General features: G+C 44.2%; 1 protein-coding gene across 1 annotated transcript in view; it reads right to left on the bottom strand.

Moving 5' to 3' along the window:
- The window catches only part of LOC144482174 (NACHT, LRR and PYD domains-containing protein 3-like), an 87726-nt gene that overhangs the window by 36692 nt on the left and 32231 nt on the right, over positions 1 to 18803 (bottom strand). The window contains 1 exon segment of the mRNA XM_078201382.1: positions 2441 to 4178. Within this exon segment, the coding sequence (XP_078057508.1) occupies positions 2441 to 4178 (1738 nt within the window).

Genomic DNA, 18803 nt, shown 5'->3' with positions numbered 1-18803 from the left:
CTGAGAAAGCGCTGGTGGGGAAAATATTCGAAAGCGTGTTTTTCAAGGGTAGAGTTTGGACACACGCGTGTTGAAGTCAGAGTTCTAGTGAGAGTAGTTTGCTGACATTGTGACAACTATCTCGGTGGTTGATGAGGAATCCACTGAAGTTTCTTTAGGTGGTATCTGTCACTTGGTTTCAAAGTGTGTGGTGTCGTACCACAGTTGGCATTTTGGTCTACAACAATTGCGTGCTTCCTATGAACATTAAGGTATACGTTCTACACTGTAACTTGTGTTATCCTTACAAATTTGCGTACATTTTATAAAATAACTGAGGTGAAGTAAAAGGGTATTATCGTGAAATTTTCTTGTTTAATAAAGGTGTTCATCTTTTGTTAAAGATTAAGAAGCAGAACTGTGATTTTGTTCCTCAAGATCTCTAACCAGCAAAATAAAAGTTATGATCCATTGAGCCAAATTTCAGCTCTTAGACCTGACTGTCCAGCTGGAATCATGACATTATCAACAGCGGCTAATTTTACAAAAACAAGGTGGTTATTTTGATAAAAGGCATTATTTAGACCTCAGCTGGTTTATTGTTTATAGTTCTGGGTGCCTCACTTTCGGAAGGAGGTGAATGCATTGGAGAGAGAGCAGGGGAAGTTTACACAAATAGTTCCAGGGATGGGAAACTTCAGTAACAAGGATGGGTTTGATAGTTTCGGACTCTTTTCTTTGGAGAGAAGAAGGCTAAGGAGATTTGATAGACATGTTCAGAATCATGAGAGCGACAGGGCAGATAGTGAGAAACTGGTGCCACTTGGAAAAGGATCAAGAACAACATTTAAATTGATTTGCAAAGAAAGCAAAATGGTTCAGCTCTGAAAGGCACCGCCTGCAAAGGAAGAGGAAACAGGTTTAATAGAGGCAATGACGAGGGCATTCAATGATTATTTGAACAGAAAACAAATCTGCAGAGATATGGAAAAAATCGGGAGAAGGGCACAGTGTCAGAATGCTCATTTGAGAGCAGATGAAGACATAATGGTTGTATGACCTCCTTCTGTAACTGTACTAAATTTATGATTCTAAGATATGGACTACAGTGGTTCAAGAAGTCAGCTTCTCAATGGCATTTAAGAATGGACAATAAAAGTTGATCTCGTCCATATCACTCGAATCAATAAAAATATATATACTTGGAAGATATTTTAAATAATTAGACCTGAAAATCCGTTGCGACAAAATAAAAAAAGTTAAGATACTCCACGTTCGCCAGCCGAAACCATCTGATTAATAATGATGCAACATTTCATTGTTTTAGTCTGTCACTGTGTCCAATAAGAAGTCTCACAATACCAGGTTAAAGTCCAACAGGTGTATTTCGTAGCAAATACCATAAGCTTTCGGAGCGATGCCCCTTCGTCAGATGGAGTAGTTATCTGTTCTTCAACATTGCACAGACACAGAAATCAAGTTACAGAATACTAATTAGAATGCAAATCTCTACAGCCAGCCAGGTCTTAAAAGGTACAGATAATGTGGGAACATTAAACACAGGTTAAAGAGATGTGTATTGTCTCCAGACAGAACAGCTAGTGATATTAACATCACTAGCTGTTCTGTCTGGAGACAATACACATCTCTTTAACCTGTGTTTAATGTTCCCACATTATTGGTACCTTTTAAGACCTGGCTGGCTGTAGAGATTTGCATTCTAATTAGTATTCTGTAACTTGATTTCTGTGTCTGTGCACTGTTGGAGAGCAGATAACTACTCCATCTGACGAAGGGGCATCGCTCCGAAAGCTTATGGCATTTGCTACCAAATAAACCTGTTGGACTTTAACCTGGTATTGTGAGACTTCTTACTGTGCTTACCCCTGTCCAACGCCGGCATCTCTACATCATGACTGTGTCCAATGACATGACACAGGACGACAAAGTCAATCGTTGTCAGGAGCAATCAATGAAAGTGTTTCCACAGATCCCACTGTATTCCAAGCCAGTGTTCTATTCGGAGACTCAATCAGGTAGTGGAATGGGTTCAGGGGATTCCTTTTTCAAGTTTCACTCTGTCTCCAATCTGCCCTTCAACAAACTTCTTTACGCAGTCAATCACGATATAATTTATGATCGGTACAGCGTATATTTTGTGTGTTAATTTTAACGATTTTTACCTTCACGTGTTTATTATGTTTAGAATCTCAATATTTTGTTATTTTAATTAGTTGGCATTAATTTAGTCCATCTTAATTGCAATACTTAATCTCTTCGAGTTATCATTAAGTCTATAATTTTTTTTAGCAAGGGCATGATTCTTATTTTTAACCTTGCATTTTTACGTTCATCTTATTTTGTCAAGTTGTCCATCTTTGCTCCAACTGGAAGGTATTTGTGTCACATAATAAATGATTCAACCATACAATAATTGAATATGTGACCAACAAGCACTTACCTCAACTCCTGGCATTTGTGCAGAATGTATCCAAGCCGCTGCAGTCCTTCACATCGAATGTCGCAGTTCTGTAGTTCGAGGTGTTTTATTGTATCACAGAGTCCAATGACATGAGACAGGACCGCAAAGTCAATCGGGGTCAGTCGCAATCCACTAAATGAAAATGTTTCCACAGATCCCACTGTGTTCCGAGCCAGTATTTTATTCTGAGACTCAAACAGGTAGTGGACTGTGTTCAGGAGCTTCCTCTTCCCAGTTTCAGTCTCTGTGTCTCCAGTCTGCCCTTCAACCTTCTCCTTCACCCAGTCAATCACTCGGCAGGTTGTTTGATGACGAAATGGACCCAGAAAATCCACCAGGGGTCGAGCTGACTGTGCGGAGGAGAGACCAGCAACAAAACGGAGAAATATCTCAAATCGCCCATCTTCCTCACTGTGGGCTTCACTGAGGAGTTTCCCGACCTCCCCGGGATCTGGAGTCAGGAATTGTGAAAGTGCAGCTACAAACTCTTGGATGGTGAGGTGTGGGAATGTGTAAACCACACTCTGGGCAGAATAATCTCTCTCCAAAAGTTCCATCAGGAACCCAGACAGGAACTGGGAAGGTTGTAGATTGTACTCAATCAAATCTTCATCTCTAAACACAATCTTCTTCTTGGAGACTCCTGTGAAGGCCATCCCACCAAGCTTCAGTAACACATCACGGGGGTTTTCAATCTCTCGGCCATGGTTTTTCAGAATGTTGTAAATATAGTAGGAATATAGTTGGGTGATGGTCTTGGGAACTTGCTGCCGTTTCCTGTCGCTTTGTGTAAAGAAGGGACCCAGTGACAGACCGAGGATCCAGCAGTAGGAAGGGTTGTAACACATGGTGTACAGGATCTCGTTCTCCTCCACGTGTTTGATAACAGCTGCTGCCACCGTCTGATCTTCAAAAAACTTGTTGAAATATTCCTTCTGTTCATTCCCAACAAATCCCAGGATTTCAGCCCAGACACTGATTTCAGCCTTTTCTAATAAATGCAATGCAGTGGGGCGGCTGGTCACTAACACTGAACATCCTGGGAGCAGCTTGTGCTGTATTAAACTGTACACAATGTCAGACACTTCACACCAGCATTCGGGATCTGTGCACATGTACTGAGGTTCTGTATTTCTCCAATTGTCGGCAAAATCAATCCTGTCCCTGAATTCATCCAAACCATCGAATATAAACAGCAATCCCTCTGGGTTCTTCCAGAGCTCTCCCAAATTATTCCCAAAATAAGGATACTGATTCAGTATCAGATTCCTCAGGTTTATTCTAGACTTAATAGTGTTCAAATCCCGGAATTTAAAACTGAAAACAAATTGAAAGTGTGGGTATATTTTCCCAGTGGCCCAGTCATAAATAATCTTTTGTATCATTGTTGTTTTTCCAATTCCCGGGACTCCGCTCACTGCTGCTGAACTCCCAGATTTGGATTTTCTCTGGGAAAAGCTGCTCTGGAACAATTGATCAGTTCGGATTTTTTCCAGTTCTTTCCGCAGATCTTTCTCTCTCCATTCTTCATGGTCTCGGCCCCTTGCCAGCAGTTCATGTTCGACAAGTGTCCGATCTCGAACAGCGGAAATAATTGTTAGCTCAGCGTATCGATCAACCAGCTGGAAAATCTTAACCTTCTCCTTTATGAGGATAGTGTTCACTCTCAGTGTTTCAGTTTGTACCCGGAGTGTCACCTTGTGTTACTGTTGGAGATCTTCAATAAGAACGGAGAGAAAGTTAGTTCTATTGGCATTTTACAAACATCCCGGGAAAATTGACCAATCCATAAAATATTGCAGGCAATCGTTCAGTTCCAACTTAGATTTTTGTACAACTGGCTTTTACAACGAATGGCCCATGGGCCAAATTCAGCCCCTGAACTGTGTGTATTCAGTCCAATAAATATGGCCGGAAAGCTCAGCTCTGCAGAAGTCAACTCTGATCCCAGCACCGTCTCCCTTTCTGCCTCCATAGATCTGCAAAGTTTTTCCGCAATCTTCTCTTTTTAAGTAATTTGTCATGTAACAGCATTAGGCCACAAATGAAGAAAATATGGGGAGAAAGGAGGCTGTGATTGGAGAAGCAGGAAAGTGTTGACAACTCCACTTTCCTATTTCAATTTGAAGCTCACAGAGCTCGTATCACGACAGCGAATAGCAGAGTTCAGGTCAGGGCAGAGAAAGGGCGAGAATCCTGAGGAATACTTACTGCGCGTGAGTGGGGTGTTTGTCTGTGCATATATATGTGTGAGTGAGTACACAGAGAGAGAGAGAGAGGAGAGAGAGAGACGGAGAAAGACAGAAACAGAGTGTGTGAGAGAGGGTGTGTGAGATTATGTGAGAGTGACAGAGAAGGAAAAAAACTGACAGAGGATGTGTGGGAGGGAACATGAGAGTGAAAAATTCCCTGAGACTGTGGGTGTTAAACAGAATGCGAAAATAACAGAGGAAAGGTTGAGGGATAAAGAGAGTGAGACTGTGTTGGGGAGAATGACAGAGGAAGCGATGAAGAGGGAGATAGTGTGCGTGAGAAAAAGCGAGAGGATAATATTGTGAGAGTGAGCAGGTGAGAGTGAGAATGTCTATGTCTGTAAGGTAAAGAGAGAAAATGTAACAGCGAAACAGACAGCGTGTGTGGAAGAGAGTGCGTGTGAGAGGAAGAATAAGGGTGTTGTGGATGTAGATAAGAAAGAGATTGTGAGAGTATGTGAAAAGGATGTGACAGGAAGACAATGCGAGAGATTATGTGACAGAGATTTTGTGTGTGACTGAGTGACGATGAGTCTGAGAATGTGTGTATGAGTGCATGTGTGTGAGTCTCTGTGAGGGATAGAGTGTGAGAGTGTGTGCGCAAGTGAGTGACAGTGAGTATGAGAATGTGTATGTGAGAACATGTGTATAACTGTGTATGTGGGTCAGCGTGTGTGTGTGAGGGAGAGAGAGTGTACTGTGACAGAAATTGTGCAATAGTTTGTGAGACAGGGTCCATGGGATAGTTTTTCAAAAATCATTTACGGAATCGGGATGTCACTGGCTAGGGTAGCATATGTTGCCCGTCCCCGATTGCCTTTGCGACTCTGGTGATGAGCTGCCTTCTTGAACTCAATGCACCGTAGAGCACGTATTTCGGGCTATGGGAGAAAAAAGGAGCACCCGGAGGAAAACCATGCAGGCGCACGGAGAACGTGCAGACTCCACATAGACAGTAACCCAAACCAGGAATCGAACCCGGTGTGAGACGGCATAGGGGGAGCAGCTGGAAAATGCAACGTTAAAACAGAGGTTTAGTGAAGCAAAACTGGAAACTGACATATGACCTCAGAAGTTGAACGAAATAATGATATGCAAGTGTTACAGGTGAGTCACTTTCATACACACTGTGAGAAGGACGATAATGAGAAAGAGAGCTGTGATAGAGGGATGCAGCAAACAAGAATTTGGGGAGATAGTGCAGAAATATAGTAAATTCGAGGCAACTGTGAAGTGAAACACAGAACAGTCAAAAATTGTCTAACCACACAACGTGTCAGAAGGAAATCGAGGCAAACATAGAGTGATAAAATGGTGTCTATATTCTCAGCTCAAATGGTATGATGTGCAGTTTTGAGAACCATGGGGTGGATGGAATCAGTGATAAATTGAATTTGCTACTGTCACCTGTGGTGGGTTGTTATGCACATTTGGGAATATGGAGCTGGATGAAGACAGCGACAGGGACGGAGTTATGGTGCGTATTTGGTGAAACCATCAGGTCCACTTGCACCCATGATCACGACCCTCACATGGACTGCAAAGAAACCCAAGGGACCATTTGCACCAAAACAAATAAGTGAGCAAGTGATTGCGCGATGTTACAGAACTGGGAGGGGAAGGAACTATGTCCCTACACATCACCTGGAAATGTTGTAAATAAATTGGCAAGAGGCAAATGCAAGCGGAGGTTCAGACTGATCCGCTGCTGTGCTGTAAATTGGTGGGAGGCTCAGGTCAAAGATAAAACATATCACGCCTGTATAGATAAGCTAACTAACAATCTGGAAAAAAGGCTTTGAATCACAGCATTCTGAATGCACATTTAAAACACAATGTGCGTTGAAAAGGAAACTTTTGTTTGAGTAAGTGTCTGTGTTGTGTGACAGGTCCGTGTGATTTTTCTTGCCAGCGAATCTGTGCCTCCTGTCTGTGGCATTGAATTGTGCTGGTTCACCCTCTGAGATTTGGTTCCATTAGCTGGTTTAAAGTTTCTCGGTAAATGCATGCTGTTGTATGTTGAAATAGGTTGAGTAAGGAGAGGATAACTGTGATAAAATGATACAGGAGTTTTTAAAACACCTGCTTTGTTTTGGCGGGAGAGTGGTGATGATGGGACAATAAATATAATTATTTACACTTTGGTTTAACTTCAAAGCCTATCAATGGCTTAGAGAGATTGACTGTTAAACCAGAAAGGCATTGTTTATAATTTCTTCAGAATTTACCTTTAGCTTGGAGGATAATTGCAGTTTTTGTAGAAAGAAGAATGATGACTCCTGTCTGAATCTATTCCCTTATTTTATTTTAATATTCTATTTTCAGTTATAAATCGTTAACAATGAATGAAAGCAAAGTTTAATGCTGTGGAGAGGATATGTGAATGCAAGGCATCCATGCCCGATGAGTCTGTATGTCCAATAAAACACTGGTATGGATTTTTCTTTGCTGTATTGGTAGCTTTAATGTTTTGTTTCCCTTAATTACGATTTTGTAATAAGAGTTTCAATAAACAGTTTATAATAAAATGTGGGTCATGAGCAGAATGAAAAATGAAATTTAAAACCAGGCAAAACTTTGAAATTGCTTAATCCTGGGCACGGTTGCTGATAACTTATTTGTATTTTTTTTAAAATGGGCAGTGATGATGTAACTACTTCTGAAAATTTTTGTTCTTTTTTCATTTCCAACGAGCAAAAACTTAACAATTCTCTGTTTACATTTATTGCACATCTCATATACGGATTGCGATTTTTTATTTAGAGCAGATTTTATCTTTCAGTTTTTCTCAAATAGACAGATATATCTGGACTGTATTAACTAACTTGGCTCCAAGCCAAATGTATATTTTGTGCTTTTTTCAAATATAGAGCTCATGAAGCACAAGACAATAAGGAAGTCGAGCAGCTTCAAGACTTCAAGATTGTTTATCACAACATAATGATAATTGGGGATGTAAAGGCTTTGTCTTTTGTAGAAAAGGTGAACACATTTAAACTAATTTGTTACCCTTCGAATTAAAGAATTTGTGCTTAAATTCACTTAACTTCCATTTCAACTCAGGCACTGCTGCAACTGATAATTTAACCCTTCTCTTAAAACTGCCATCCCTGTATATTTAACTGTTTAAATAAATTGATTGTATGGATATTAGCAAATCGTATTTAAGAAGTTACATACTGTTTAAGAGGCTAATAAACATTTTTAAAAATTGTTTTTCAGAAAAAAGGAGTAATATGATTTAGTCTATATGTTTCTTTTGAGTTTCAAGACCTTTTTGTTGTTCGAAAAGTGATGAGTTAAACATATTCTCAGCTTATGGTCAATTTGAATCTTGGGCTCAAATTCTAAAGGTAATATGAAGTGTTTTGTGTGTTATGCATGCGGAGTAATGTTAATGTAAACTCAGCTAACATATACAGAGGCATGAAAAATATGTTGCTGAATTTATACTTAATTAAATGCTAATATGTTAGAAATTAATGACTGTAAAGTAATTTTACAATAACACTTCAGGGCTGTTATGTGTTCGAGAACGAGGTGATCTGCAGATAGGAAGATGAAGTTAAATATTGGGAATGACAATGAAGTTGCAACAGATGATAAGATTTTTCCATCATTTAATTGTCTGCAGTTATGGAATGGAATTCAAAACCTTAAAAGAAGAATAAAATACAGAGTTTGCGCCAATCACGCTATTCACGAACTAAAGGAAAAATAGTTAACGACAGTAGAAGGGAAAGCTGGTGGGTACCACATGAGCAGAATTCTATCAAAGAGACAAGATAATTGCTTGCTCCTTCCCCATATGCCAATGTGCCACCCCTATTCAAAAAGGGATGGAGGCAAAAAGGAGGTAGCTATCGGCCGAATAGCCGACCATCTATTGTGGAAAAAGATTGGAATCAATTATGATGGAAGCAATAGCAGCACATTTGTAAAATTATAATCTAATTAAACAGCATCACCATGGCTTCATGAAAGGGAAATATGTCTGACTAATTGATTAGACTTTTTCGAGGAACTCTCAACCAGAGTGGAGAGAGGGGAAGCAGTAGATGTGATGCATTAGGACTTCCAGAAGGCGTTTTACAAGGTACGTCAAAAAAGTTCAAGATATTAGATATGAGCCCATGATGTTTGAGGCAGTGTATTGGCATGGATCGAGGACTGGCTAATGGGCAGGAAACCGCGAGTGGCATAAAGGGTTCCTTTTCAGGTTGGTGACCTATAAACAGTGGGTTTACACAGGGATCAGTGCGGGACTGCAAATCTTTACAATATATAATAATGACTTGGATGAAGGAAATTAATGTTTTGTAGCCAAATTTACAGACAATACAAGAATAGGTGGAAAGGCAAGTTGCAAGATGGATTCAAATAACCTATAAATATTTTATTGCAAGCTAAGTAAGAGGGCAAAAAGTTGGCAATTGGAGCATAAATTGAGAAAATGTGAAGTCAGAACATAGAACATAGAACAGTGCAGCACAGAACAGGCCCTTCCGCCCAAGATGTTGTGCCGAGCTTTATCTGAAAACAAGATCAAGCTATCCCACTCCCTATCATCCTGGTGTGCTCCATGTGCCTATCCAATAACCGCTTAAATGTTCCTAATGTGTCTGACTCCACTATCACTGCAGGCAGTCCATTTAACACCCCAACCACTCTCTGAGAAAAGAACCTACCTCGGACATCCTTCCTATATCTCCCACCATTAACAATATAGTTATGCCCCCTTGTAATAGCTCCATCCACCCAAGGAAATAGTATTTGAACGTTCACTGTATCTATCCCCTTCATCATTTTATAAACCTCTATTAAATCTCCCCTCAACCTCCTCCGCTCCAGAGAGAACAGCCCGAGCTCTGTCAACCTTTCCTCATGAGACCTACCCTCCAGACCAGGCAGCATCCTAGTAAATCTCCTTTGCACTCTTTCCAGCGCTTCCACATCCTTCTTATAGTGAGGTGACCAGAACTGCACACAACATTCCAAATGTGGTCTCACCAAGGTCCTCTACAGTTGCAGCATAACCCCATGGCTTATAAACTCCAACCCCCTGTTAATAAAAGCTAAGACACTATAGGCCTTCTTCACAGCTCTATCCACTTGAGTGGCAACCTTCAGAGATCTGTGGATATGGACCCCAAGATCTCTCTGTTCCTCCACAGTCTTCAGAACCCTACCTTTGACCCTGAAATCCACAATTAAATTTGTCCTCCCAAAATGAATCACCTCACATTTATCAGGGTTGAACTCCATTTGCCATTTTTCAGCCCAGCTTTGCATCCTGTGTCTCTTTGCAGTCTACAACAGCCCTCCACCTCATCCAATACTCCACCAATCTTGGTGTCATCAGCAAATTTACTGATCCACCCTTCAGCCCCCTCCTCTAAGTCATCAAAAAAATGACGAAGAGCAGAGGACCAAGCACTGATCCCTGTGGCACTCCGCTAGCAACCTGCCTCCAGTCCGAAAATGTTCCATCCACCACCACCCTCTGTCTTCGATCAGATAGCCAGTTACCTATCCAATCGGCCAACTTTCCCTCTATCCCACACAAGTCGTTCATTTTGGAAGGGAGAACAAAAGAAAAGCGTATTATCGAAATGGAGAAAAACTGCAGTAAGTCACAAGACAAAGTACCTTGGTGGTACTTGAGCACGAAGCACAGACATCTGGCACATAGGTGCAGCAGGTAATCAGGAAATCTACTGGAATGTTGGCCCTTATTTCAATGGTGTTGGAGTACGAGTAGGGAAGTCGTGTTGCAAGTGTGCAAGTGTTGGTGAGACCACATCTGGAGTACTGTGAACATTTTTGGTCCTCTTATTTAAGGAATATGTGATTTAATTCACGGCATTTCACAGAACCTATGGAGGAATTGTCTTATGAAGAAACGTTAAGCAGGTTGGGACTCTACTCATTGGAATTTAGAAGAATGAGAACTAATTTCATTGAGACAGATAGGATTCTTAAGGGGCTTGTCAGGCTAAATGCTGAGAGAAGGTTTCCAGTCATGGGAGACCCTAGGACAAGAATGCATAGACTTCGAATAAAGGGACGCCAATTAAAGACTCTTCTCCCACAGGGCTGTGAATCTTTGGAACTCTTTTCCACAGAGAGCTGTGGCGGAAGAATTATTGCGTATTTTTAAGGCTGAGAAACATATTTTTGATCAGCAAGGGAATCAAGGGTTATGGCAAATGGCGGGGAAGTAGACATGAGGAATGTCAGATCAGATGATTCTATTGAATGGCTGAGCAGGCCCAAGGAGCTGAACAACCGACGTCTGTTTTTCTTATGGTCTTATGTTCTCATGATCTTATGATCTGATGAGGGGCAGCACGGTGGCACAGTAGTTAGCACTGCTGCCTCACAGCACTAGGGATCCGGGTTCGATTCCCGGCTTGGGTCACTGTGTGCGTGGAGTTTGCACATTCTCCCTGTGTCTGCGTGAGTTTCCTCTGGGTGCTCCGGTTTTCTTTCACAGTCCAAATATGTGGGTGAAGTGGATTGGCCTTGCTAAATTGCCAATTAGTGTCAGGGTGCGTAACTCGTGTAAGTGCATGGGGATATGGGGATAGGACCTGGGTGGGATTGAGGTTGGTGCAGACTCGATGGGCCGAATGCCCTCCTTCTGCACTGTAGGATTCTATGATCTATGATCTTGTGTATCCCAGCGTAAAAGCCTTGTGTGGATTTAAAACAGACAAACATCTGAATTGTACAATGGAAATCCGAACCCTCGATATTGACAGTGTCCAGGTTCCTTATAAGGGAAACGGGGAATATTGGATTACCACCGAATTGAAAGAATAGGAATATGGCTGTGAGATTTTTTCCCATTGCTAACACCATCCTTTGCTTTAAAGCCCAGATCCCATCATGCTGAGGCCACCTCAAGCTGGTCGACAGAGATAAACTGGAAGAAAACATTGATAATGTCACTGAAGAATCAAACAGTACTTTGGGCAATTACGATGATAAGTGTGAAACTAACATTGTAATTTTACATAAAGACTGGCAATGGATCAAGAAACAAATACAATTCACCAAACGATTGCCCGAATCATTCAACAAACAGGGGAAACCAGGCAAGTGATTGCAGCAACAAACGGAACCAACTGGTGAGAGGAATTTTGGAATTGGGGTGCGAAAGTACAAATACATCAATGGATAATAATTACTTTGCATGTTGCAATTATTGTTGTAGTTTCGACGCTAAAGTAACAAATGCATGCTTTGATCATTTGAATTCCGGAGAGATTAAATGGAAAATAAGTTAGAAACATAATTGTACATAAGAAAGCCCGAACTACTGATCGATATACTTCGAATGTAACATGACATGGATTTGAGTATCTGCTTCAACAGGGTGTGGACGGAGAAAGAACGGCTACGACAATGACTTAACAAGAATAATGGCAACAGTGACTGGAAAAAGGGTATTCTCGCTGGGAGAGAAGCATGCTGGGATTTTTATTCAACATGTAGATTAAAACCTGGTTTCGGTCGTAAAGAGACAGTGGTCTGGGAGCTGTGTTCTGAAATTCCTGCATTGGCCCAGATAAGGGAAGTTGTTTACATTAACAGAAACACTGCGTCTCTGATTTATATAGCTGCTATGTATGGGGCATATAAAATGAACTAAGCGTAAAGGTGTCTTTCAAAAGTGATTTCAGTGGATGTTCGAGCCATGTGATCGGTTTCTGGTTACACAATTGGCTGGATGACAGATAATCTTCCGGAGGCGAATGGAGAATTGTGGATAAAAAGCCATGTGAGTCCTTTGTTTGGCAGCGATAACTCAAAGAGACCGACCATCGCAAGTCGACTTGTACCCTGAAGGATGCTTCAGAGAAGGGGAAAATAGATTCTACATCGAGGATATTTCTTGGCCAATGTTTTCCTCAACTGGGTAGTATCTATTTTCAGTTTAATAGTTAAAGTTGACGTTTAGTTAAAGTTGATGTTCAGTTAAAGTTAAAGTGCAGTTTAAGAGTTAAAGTTCAGTTGAAAGTTGATGTTCAGTTAGTTAAAGTAGAGTGAAGATTTAATGAGTTGCAACTGTTTATGTTTGAATTGGTACGAGAAGTGTAAAATAAAGCAATAATTGAATTGCTGTCCTGGTTTGTCTCATTAAATGAAATGCTTGGAAGGTATTTATATTAAAGCTGCATGACAAGAGTGAGGTTTGATGAGGCGCAACTGTGCTCCTGTACGCTAATGCTCAATTGATCAAAGAGGGACGAACAGCGAAATGTCTGCAGAGCATGATGGGAAAAAGGTCAACTTTGCGCAAACCAAAGAACTGCTGCAATTAAGGAACACGAGCAATAAACAGAGGCCGTCAGGATCTATAATTGGGTAATACCGGTAAGACAAGAGCATTTTACGGGACAAGTGGATCATTAATGAGAGAGAGTGTGCGAGCGAGAGCGAGTGAGCAGAATGTGTGGGTGTGAATTAGAAGTGGTGAGAAACATAGTATGAAAAATGGTATGAGAGAATGAACATGCCATGTTAGGCTTCTGCAGAAAATGCAGATGTATGGGATTGGGGGTGATCTAGGAAATTGGATCAGGAATTGGCTAGCGGATAGGAAACAGAGGGTGGTGGTTGATAGTAAATATTCATCATGGAGTGCGGTTACAAGTGGTGTACCTCAGGGATCTGTTTTGGGGCCACTGCTGTTTGTAATATTTATTAATGATCTGGATGAGGGTATAGTTGGGTGGATTAGCAAATTTGCTGATGACACCAAAGTCGGTGGTGTGGTAGACAGTGAGGAAGGGTGTCGTAGTTTGCAGGAAGACTTAGACAGGTTGCAAAGTTGGGCCGAGAGGTGGCGGATGGAGTTTAATGCGGAGAAGTGTGAGGTAATTCACTTTGGTAGGAATAACAGATGTGTTGAGTATAGGGCTAACGGGAGGACTTTGAATAGTGTGGAGGAGCAGAGGGATCTAGGTGTATGTGTGCATAGATCCCTGAAAGTTGGGAATCAAGTAGATAAGGTTGTTAAGAAGGCATATGGTGTCTTGGCGTTTATTGGTAGGGGGATTGAATTTAGGAGTCGTAGCGTTATGTTGCAACTGTACACAACTCTGGTGCGGCCGCACTTGGAGTACTGTGTGCAGTTCTGGTCCCCACATTACAGGAAGGATGTGGAGGCTTTGGAGAGGGTGCAGAGGAGGTTTACCAGGATGTTGCCTGGTATGGAGGGGAGATCCTATGAGGAGAGGCTGAGGGATTTGGGATTGTTTTCGCTGGAAAGGCGGCGGCTAAGAGGGGATCTTATTGAAACATATAAGATGATTAGAGGTTTAGATAGGGTGGATAGTGATAGCCTTTTTCCTCTGATGGAGAAATCCAGCACGAGGGGGCATGGCTTTAAATTGAGGGGGGGTAGTTATATAACCGATTTCAGGGGTAGGTTCTTTACCCAGAGGGTGGTGAGGGATTGGAATGCCCTGCCAGCATCAGTTGTAAATGCGCCTAGTTTGGGGGCGTTTAAGAGATCCGTAGATAGGTTCATGGACGAAAAGAAATTGGTTTAGGTTGGAGGGTCACAGTTTTTTTTTTTAACTGGTCGGTGCAACATCGTGGGCCGAAGGGCCTGTTCTGCGCTGTAATGTTCTATGTTCTATGAGAAAGTAAGTTTGAGAGAGAGAGATAATCTGTGAGAGAGGTGATGAAGGTGTGAGGGAAAGTGTGAAAGAGTGAGTGAGAGAGTTTGAAAATGTGTGAATGGGTGTGAGATGGAGGATGTGATCGAGAGAGTGACTGAATGGGTTAAGGAGTGAGAGTGTGAGAGAGAAAGTGATGGAGACTGTGAAGGAATCAACAGAAGAATGTGCGCCAGCCGGAGGGAGGGGGCGCCAGCCGGAGGTAGGGGGCGCCAGCCGGAGGGAGGGGGCGCCAGCCGGAGGGAGGGGGCGCCAGCCGGAGGGAGGGGGCGCCAGCCGGAGGGAGGGGGCGCCAGCCGGAGGGAGGGGGCGCCAGCCGGAGAGAGGGGGCGCCTGCCGGAGGGAGGGGGCGCCAGCCGGAGGGAGGGGGCGCCAGCCGGAGGGAGGGGGCGCCTGCCGGAGGGAGGGGGCGCCAGCCGGAGGGAGGGGCGGGCCTGCCGGAGGGAGGGGCGGGCCTGCCGGAGGGAGGGGCGGGCCTACCGGAGGGAGGGGCGGGCCTGCCGGAGGGAGGGGCGGGCCTGCCGGAGGGAGGGGCGGGCCTGCCGGAGGGAGGGGCGGGCCTGCCGGAGGGAGGGGCGGGCCTGCCGGAGGGAGGGGCGGGCCTGCCGGAGGAAGGGGCGGGCCTGCCGGAGGGAGGGGCGGGCCTGCCGGAGGGAGGGGCGGGCCTGCCGGAGGGAGGGGCGGGGCTGCCGGAGGGAGGGGCGGGCCTGCCGGAGGGAGGCGCGGGACTGCCGGAGGGAGGGGCGGGCCTGCCGGAGGGAGGGGCGGGCCTGCCGGAGGGAGGGGCGGGCCTGCCGGAGGGAGTGGCGGGCCTGCCGGAGGGAGGGGCGGGCCTGCCGGAGGGAGGGGGCACCTGCCGGAGGGAGGGGACGCCTGCCGGAGGGAGGGTGCGCCTGCCGGAGGGAGGGGGCACCTGCCGGAGGGAGGGGGCGCCTGCCGGAGGGAGGGGGCGCCTGCCGGAGGGAGGGTGCGCCTGCCGGAGGGAGGGTGCGCCTGCCGGAGGGAGGGGGCGCCTGCCGGAGGGAGGGGGCGCCTGCCGGAGGGAGGGGGCGCCTGCCGGAGGGAGGGGGCGCCTGCCGGAGGGAGGGTGCGCCTGCCGGAGGGAGGGTGCGCCTGCCGGAGGGAGGGGGCGCCTGCCGGAGGGAGGGGGCTCCTGCCGGAGGGAGGGGGCGCCTGCTGGAGGGAGGGGGCGCCTGCCGGAGGGAGGGGGCGCCTGCCGGAGGGAGGGGGCGCCTGCCAGCGGGGATGTGTTTGCCAGAGGGAATGTGTTTGCCAGAGGGGATGTGTGTGCCTGAAGTGGATGTGCGCGCCAGGGAGAATGTGTGTGCCGGAAAGGATGAGTGTACCAGGGAGGGTGTGTTTGCCAGAAAGTGTGTGTGTGCCGAGAGGATGTGTGTGATAGAGAGGATGTGTGTGATAGAGAGGATGTGTGTGATAGAGAGGATGTGTGTGCCAGGAGAGGATGTGTGTGCCAGGAGAGGATGTGTGTGCCAGGAGAGGATGTGTGTGCCAGGAGAGGATGTGTGTGCCAGGAGAGGATGTGTGTGATAGAGAGGATGTGTGTGCCAGGAGAGGATGTGTGTGATAGAGAGGATGTGTGCGGGAGACGATTTGTGCGACAAAGTCGATGTGAGATATAATGCAAGACATGACGCATTTGTTTTGGGAGTGGAGTTTGGAAACTCGCAAATGACAAGCATCTGACGGATTCTGAGGAGAAATAGCAAACATGTTTATTTTTTTTTCTTTTTAAAAGTTGCAATCCTTTGAGCCAGAGTTTAATTCTTGGATCATCCCATCCCGTTATAACATCGACTGGAATTGCTACACAAGTGGGGACCTGCCTGGAATTTCAAAACGTCGAGAAAGGGTAATTGGATTCTTAGTAAAAATTCAGTGGAAATTTTCACACGTCGAAGGCCAGTTACTGGATGCTGAACGGTAAAATAATTTTGGTGTTTATTGTACCACAGTTGGAATGCAAAATGCCGTTGGAAATTGCTAAGACGTTCCTGAAAATGGAAGGTGTAACACTGATGGGTTTACAGAAAGTAACTAAGACTTAGTTAACTGAATTGGCAGATAATTTGGAATGAGAGTGACTTGTCGGGGAAAGGAAAGGTGAAATTATTGAAAGTCCTGCGAAACATTTAAAATTGCAAGGGTTGTCTGACAGACCAAGTTCTTCGAAAAGTGGGGAAATTGGACACAAGAGGGAGCTGGAGAAATTAATCGCTGCCGACTGCGTATTGCTCTGTTCATGCCGAACAAAGATCCATCGCCATCCAGTTATTAAATAACCTCCAAACAATTACCACTTATAGATATAGACACAAGAGCCAAACTATGAGACAGAAGAGAGAAGAATGCAAAGTGTTTAAGGAAGATTGAAACACAGAAGTGAGAATTCGCCACCCCTCTCCGCATGGCAGCATCAGGGCTGCCTGAGTACCACATGCGGTATTGAGAAGTCTGAGCTGAACCCCATGCTGATCGATCTGAGAAAAGTCAGGTATGGAAAGGTCTGGTCTGAGCACTTTCCTGAACTGAGAACATTCAGAAATTCCGTAAATGAGGTCCTTGAGAAAAACATTAATTCAATCTCAGAACTGGAACAAACTGTCAGCGGGTTTTCAAAGCAGTTACTGGAGTCTGAGAACAGAATTAGAAAGTTTGAGGATAACAACATAAGCAACGACAAGCTACTCTTTCATTTACTCTATCAAAATAGGCATTTAGAGAACAGATACGAGTACCTCGAAAAATTCAGGAGACAGAATCCCCTGTGAATTTATGGGGTGCCAGAAAACTCAGAAGGCGGGGACATTATCCATTTGGTCAAAAGCTCTTTCAATGACCTACAGAAACTGCCAGTCGATGTTCTACTACAACTAGAGCGGGTTCATAAATCGCTGCAGCAAAAGCTGTTGAATACTAATGCACCCCTGAGATAATCGGTGGTAAAATCGCTCAGATTCCGGACACAACAATAGATTCTCACCAACGCTTGAGGTGAGAAAAATCTCCAATTGAAAGGAAGGCGATTCATGCTCGATAACGATGACTCGCCACATCTGGAGTGGTAAACATGTGAATATACAGCTATTAAAAAGCAGCTTAGGGAGAAAAGCCTAAAGTTTCAAAACAGTACCCGGTGAGGCTGAGAGTCCAACTCAAGGATGCAAGCAAATCCTTTTCATCTGCATTGGAGGCTGCAGAGGGTTTGCAACATCTGGGCATCAGTGCGAGCCGATTGGAGGGTAAGCAGCTGGAGCGAACCTTGCACCACATCGCATGTTATTTGCTGATATTTTCCAAGAGGCAGAGATTTATTTTTTATACGCACTTTGCTTTATTCAGTGATGTTCAGAAAGTTTTAGCCAGTTCACATAACGGGTGGGGATATGAACACTTTGATGGGCGGGTTGGAGCAGTCTCAGCTGACCGTATCCATGGACACGGCTGCGCTTGTTTAGACGGGAGAGTTAACTCATGTGGCTTATCACCAATGGAGCTGTAGGCTTCAAAGTCGGAACATCTGCTCTGGAGAATTATAGTTATGAGACTCAAGTAGACATTTGATGGGTTGAATAGCGAGCCACTTTTGTTAGTTTGAGCACATTTGGTTTTCAGCACTTGGAAATGGATCAAATTTGCAGTTAAACTTTTTATGTATATAGTTTTTATCACAGTACTCCCAAGTAAACCATGTAAAAGCCATTGTATTGGCAGTACATTTTTCTTTCTTTTTCTCCTTCCCCCTCTCTCAATGCTTTCTTCTCTGATATCAGGCTACTTGCCGAGCTGGATACTCCGGTCAGATCAATTAAATGCAGATTATTATGGATGTGTTCAAGGTAATTAGCTAGAATGTAAACCTGATATAAACCTCTTAAGGGAAAAATGCTCTCAGCTGAAACATCAAAGCTGCAAAATTGCATTTTTAAAGGAAACACATTTGTCAGATAAAGAACATAGTAGTTGGGCAGATCTTGGGAAAACCAGGTCTTCTTTTCCTCTCACCCATCAGGGGGAATAAGGGGTTTAACAATATTATGTCACAGACTGGTGAAATTTTGTGTCCACTCACAACATACGGACAATGAAGGCAAATTCGTATTGCATAACGGAACAGGAGAAGGCACAGAACTGTCATTCATGTGCCCCAAATGAGAATGACCCACAATTCATGAAGCTAATCTTCAACCTTATCTCAGCTCAAAGTACAGGATTGTTCTTATTGGGTGAGATTCGAATTGTGTTCTGTCCCAAATGGGAGACTGGCTCTCAGCATCATCAAACCCGTGCTCCAATATAAGCAAATCACTGAGAAATCATGTTACTGAAGCTGGGCTGCTGGACATATGGAAGCTTCTGCACCCGAGTAACAGAGACTTT

The sequence above is a fragment of the Mustelus asterias genome, assembly GCF_964213995.1.
Source record: "Mustelus asterias chromosome 26 unlocalized genomic scaffold, sMusAst1.hap1.1 SUPER_26_unloc_9, whole genome shotgun sequence".
Classification (NCBI taxonomy): Eukaryota; Metazoa; Chordata; class Chondrichthyes; order Carcharhiniformes; family Triakidae; genus Mustelus; species Mustelus asterias.
This window is presented reverse-complemented; position numbering and strand designations above follow the sequence as displayed.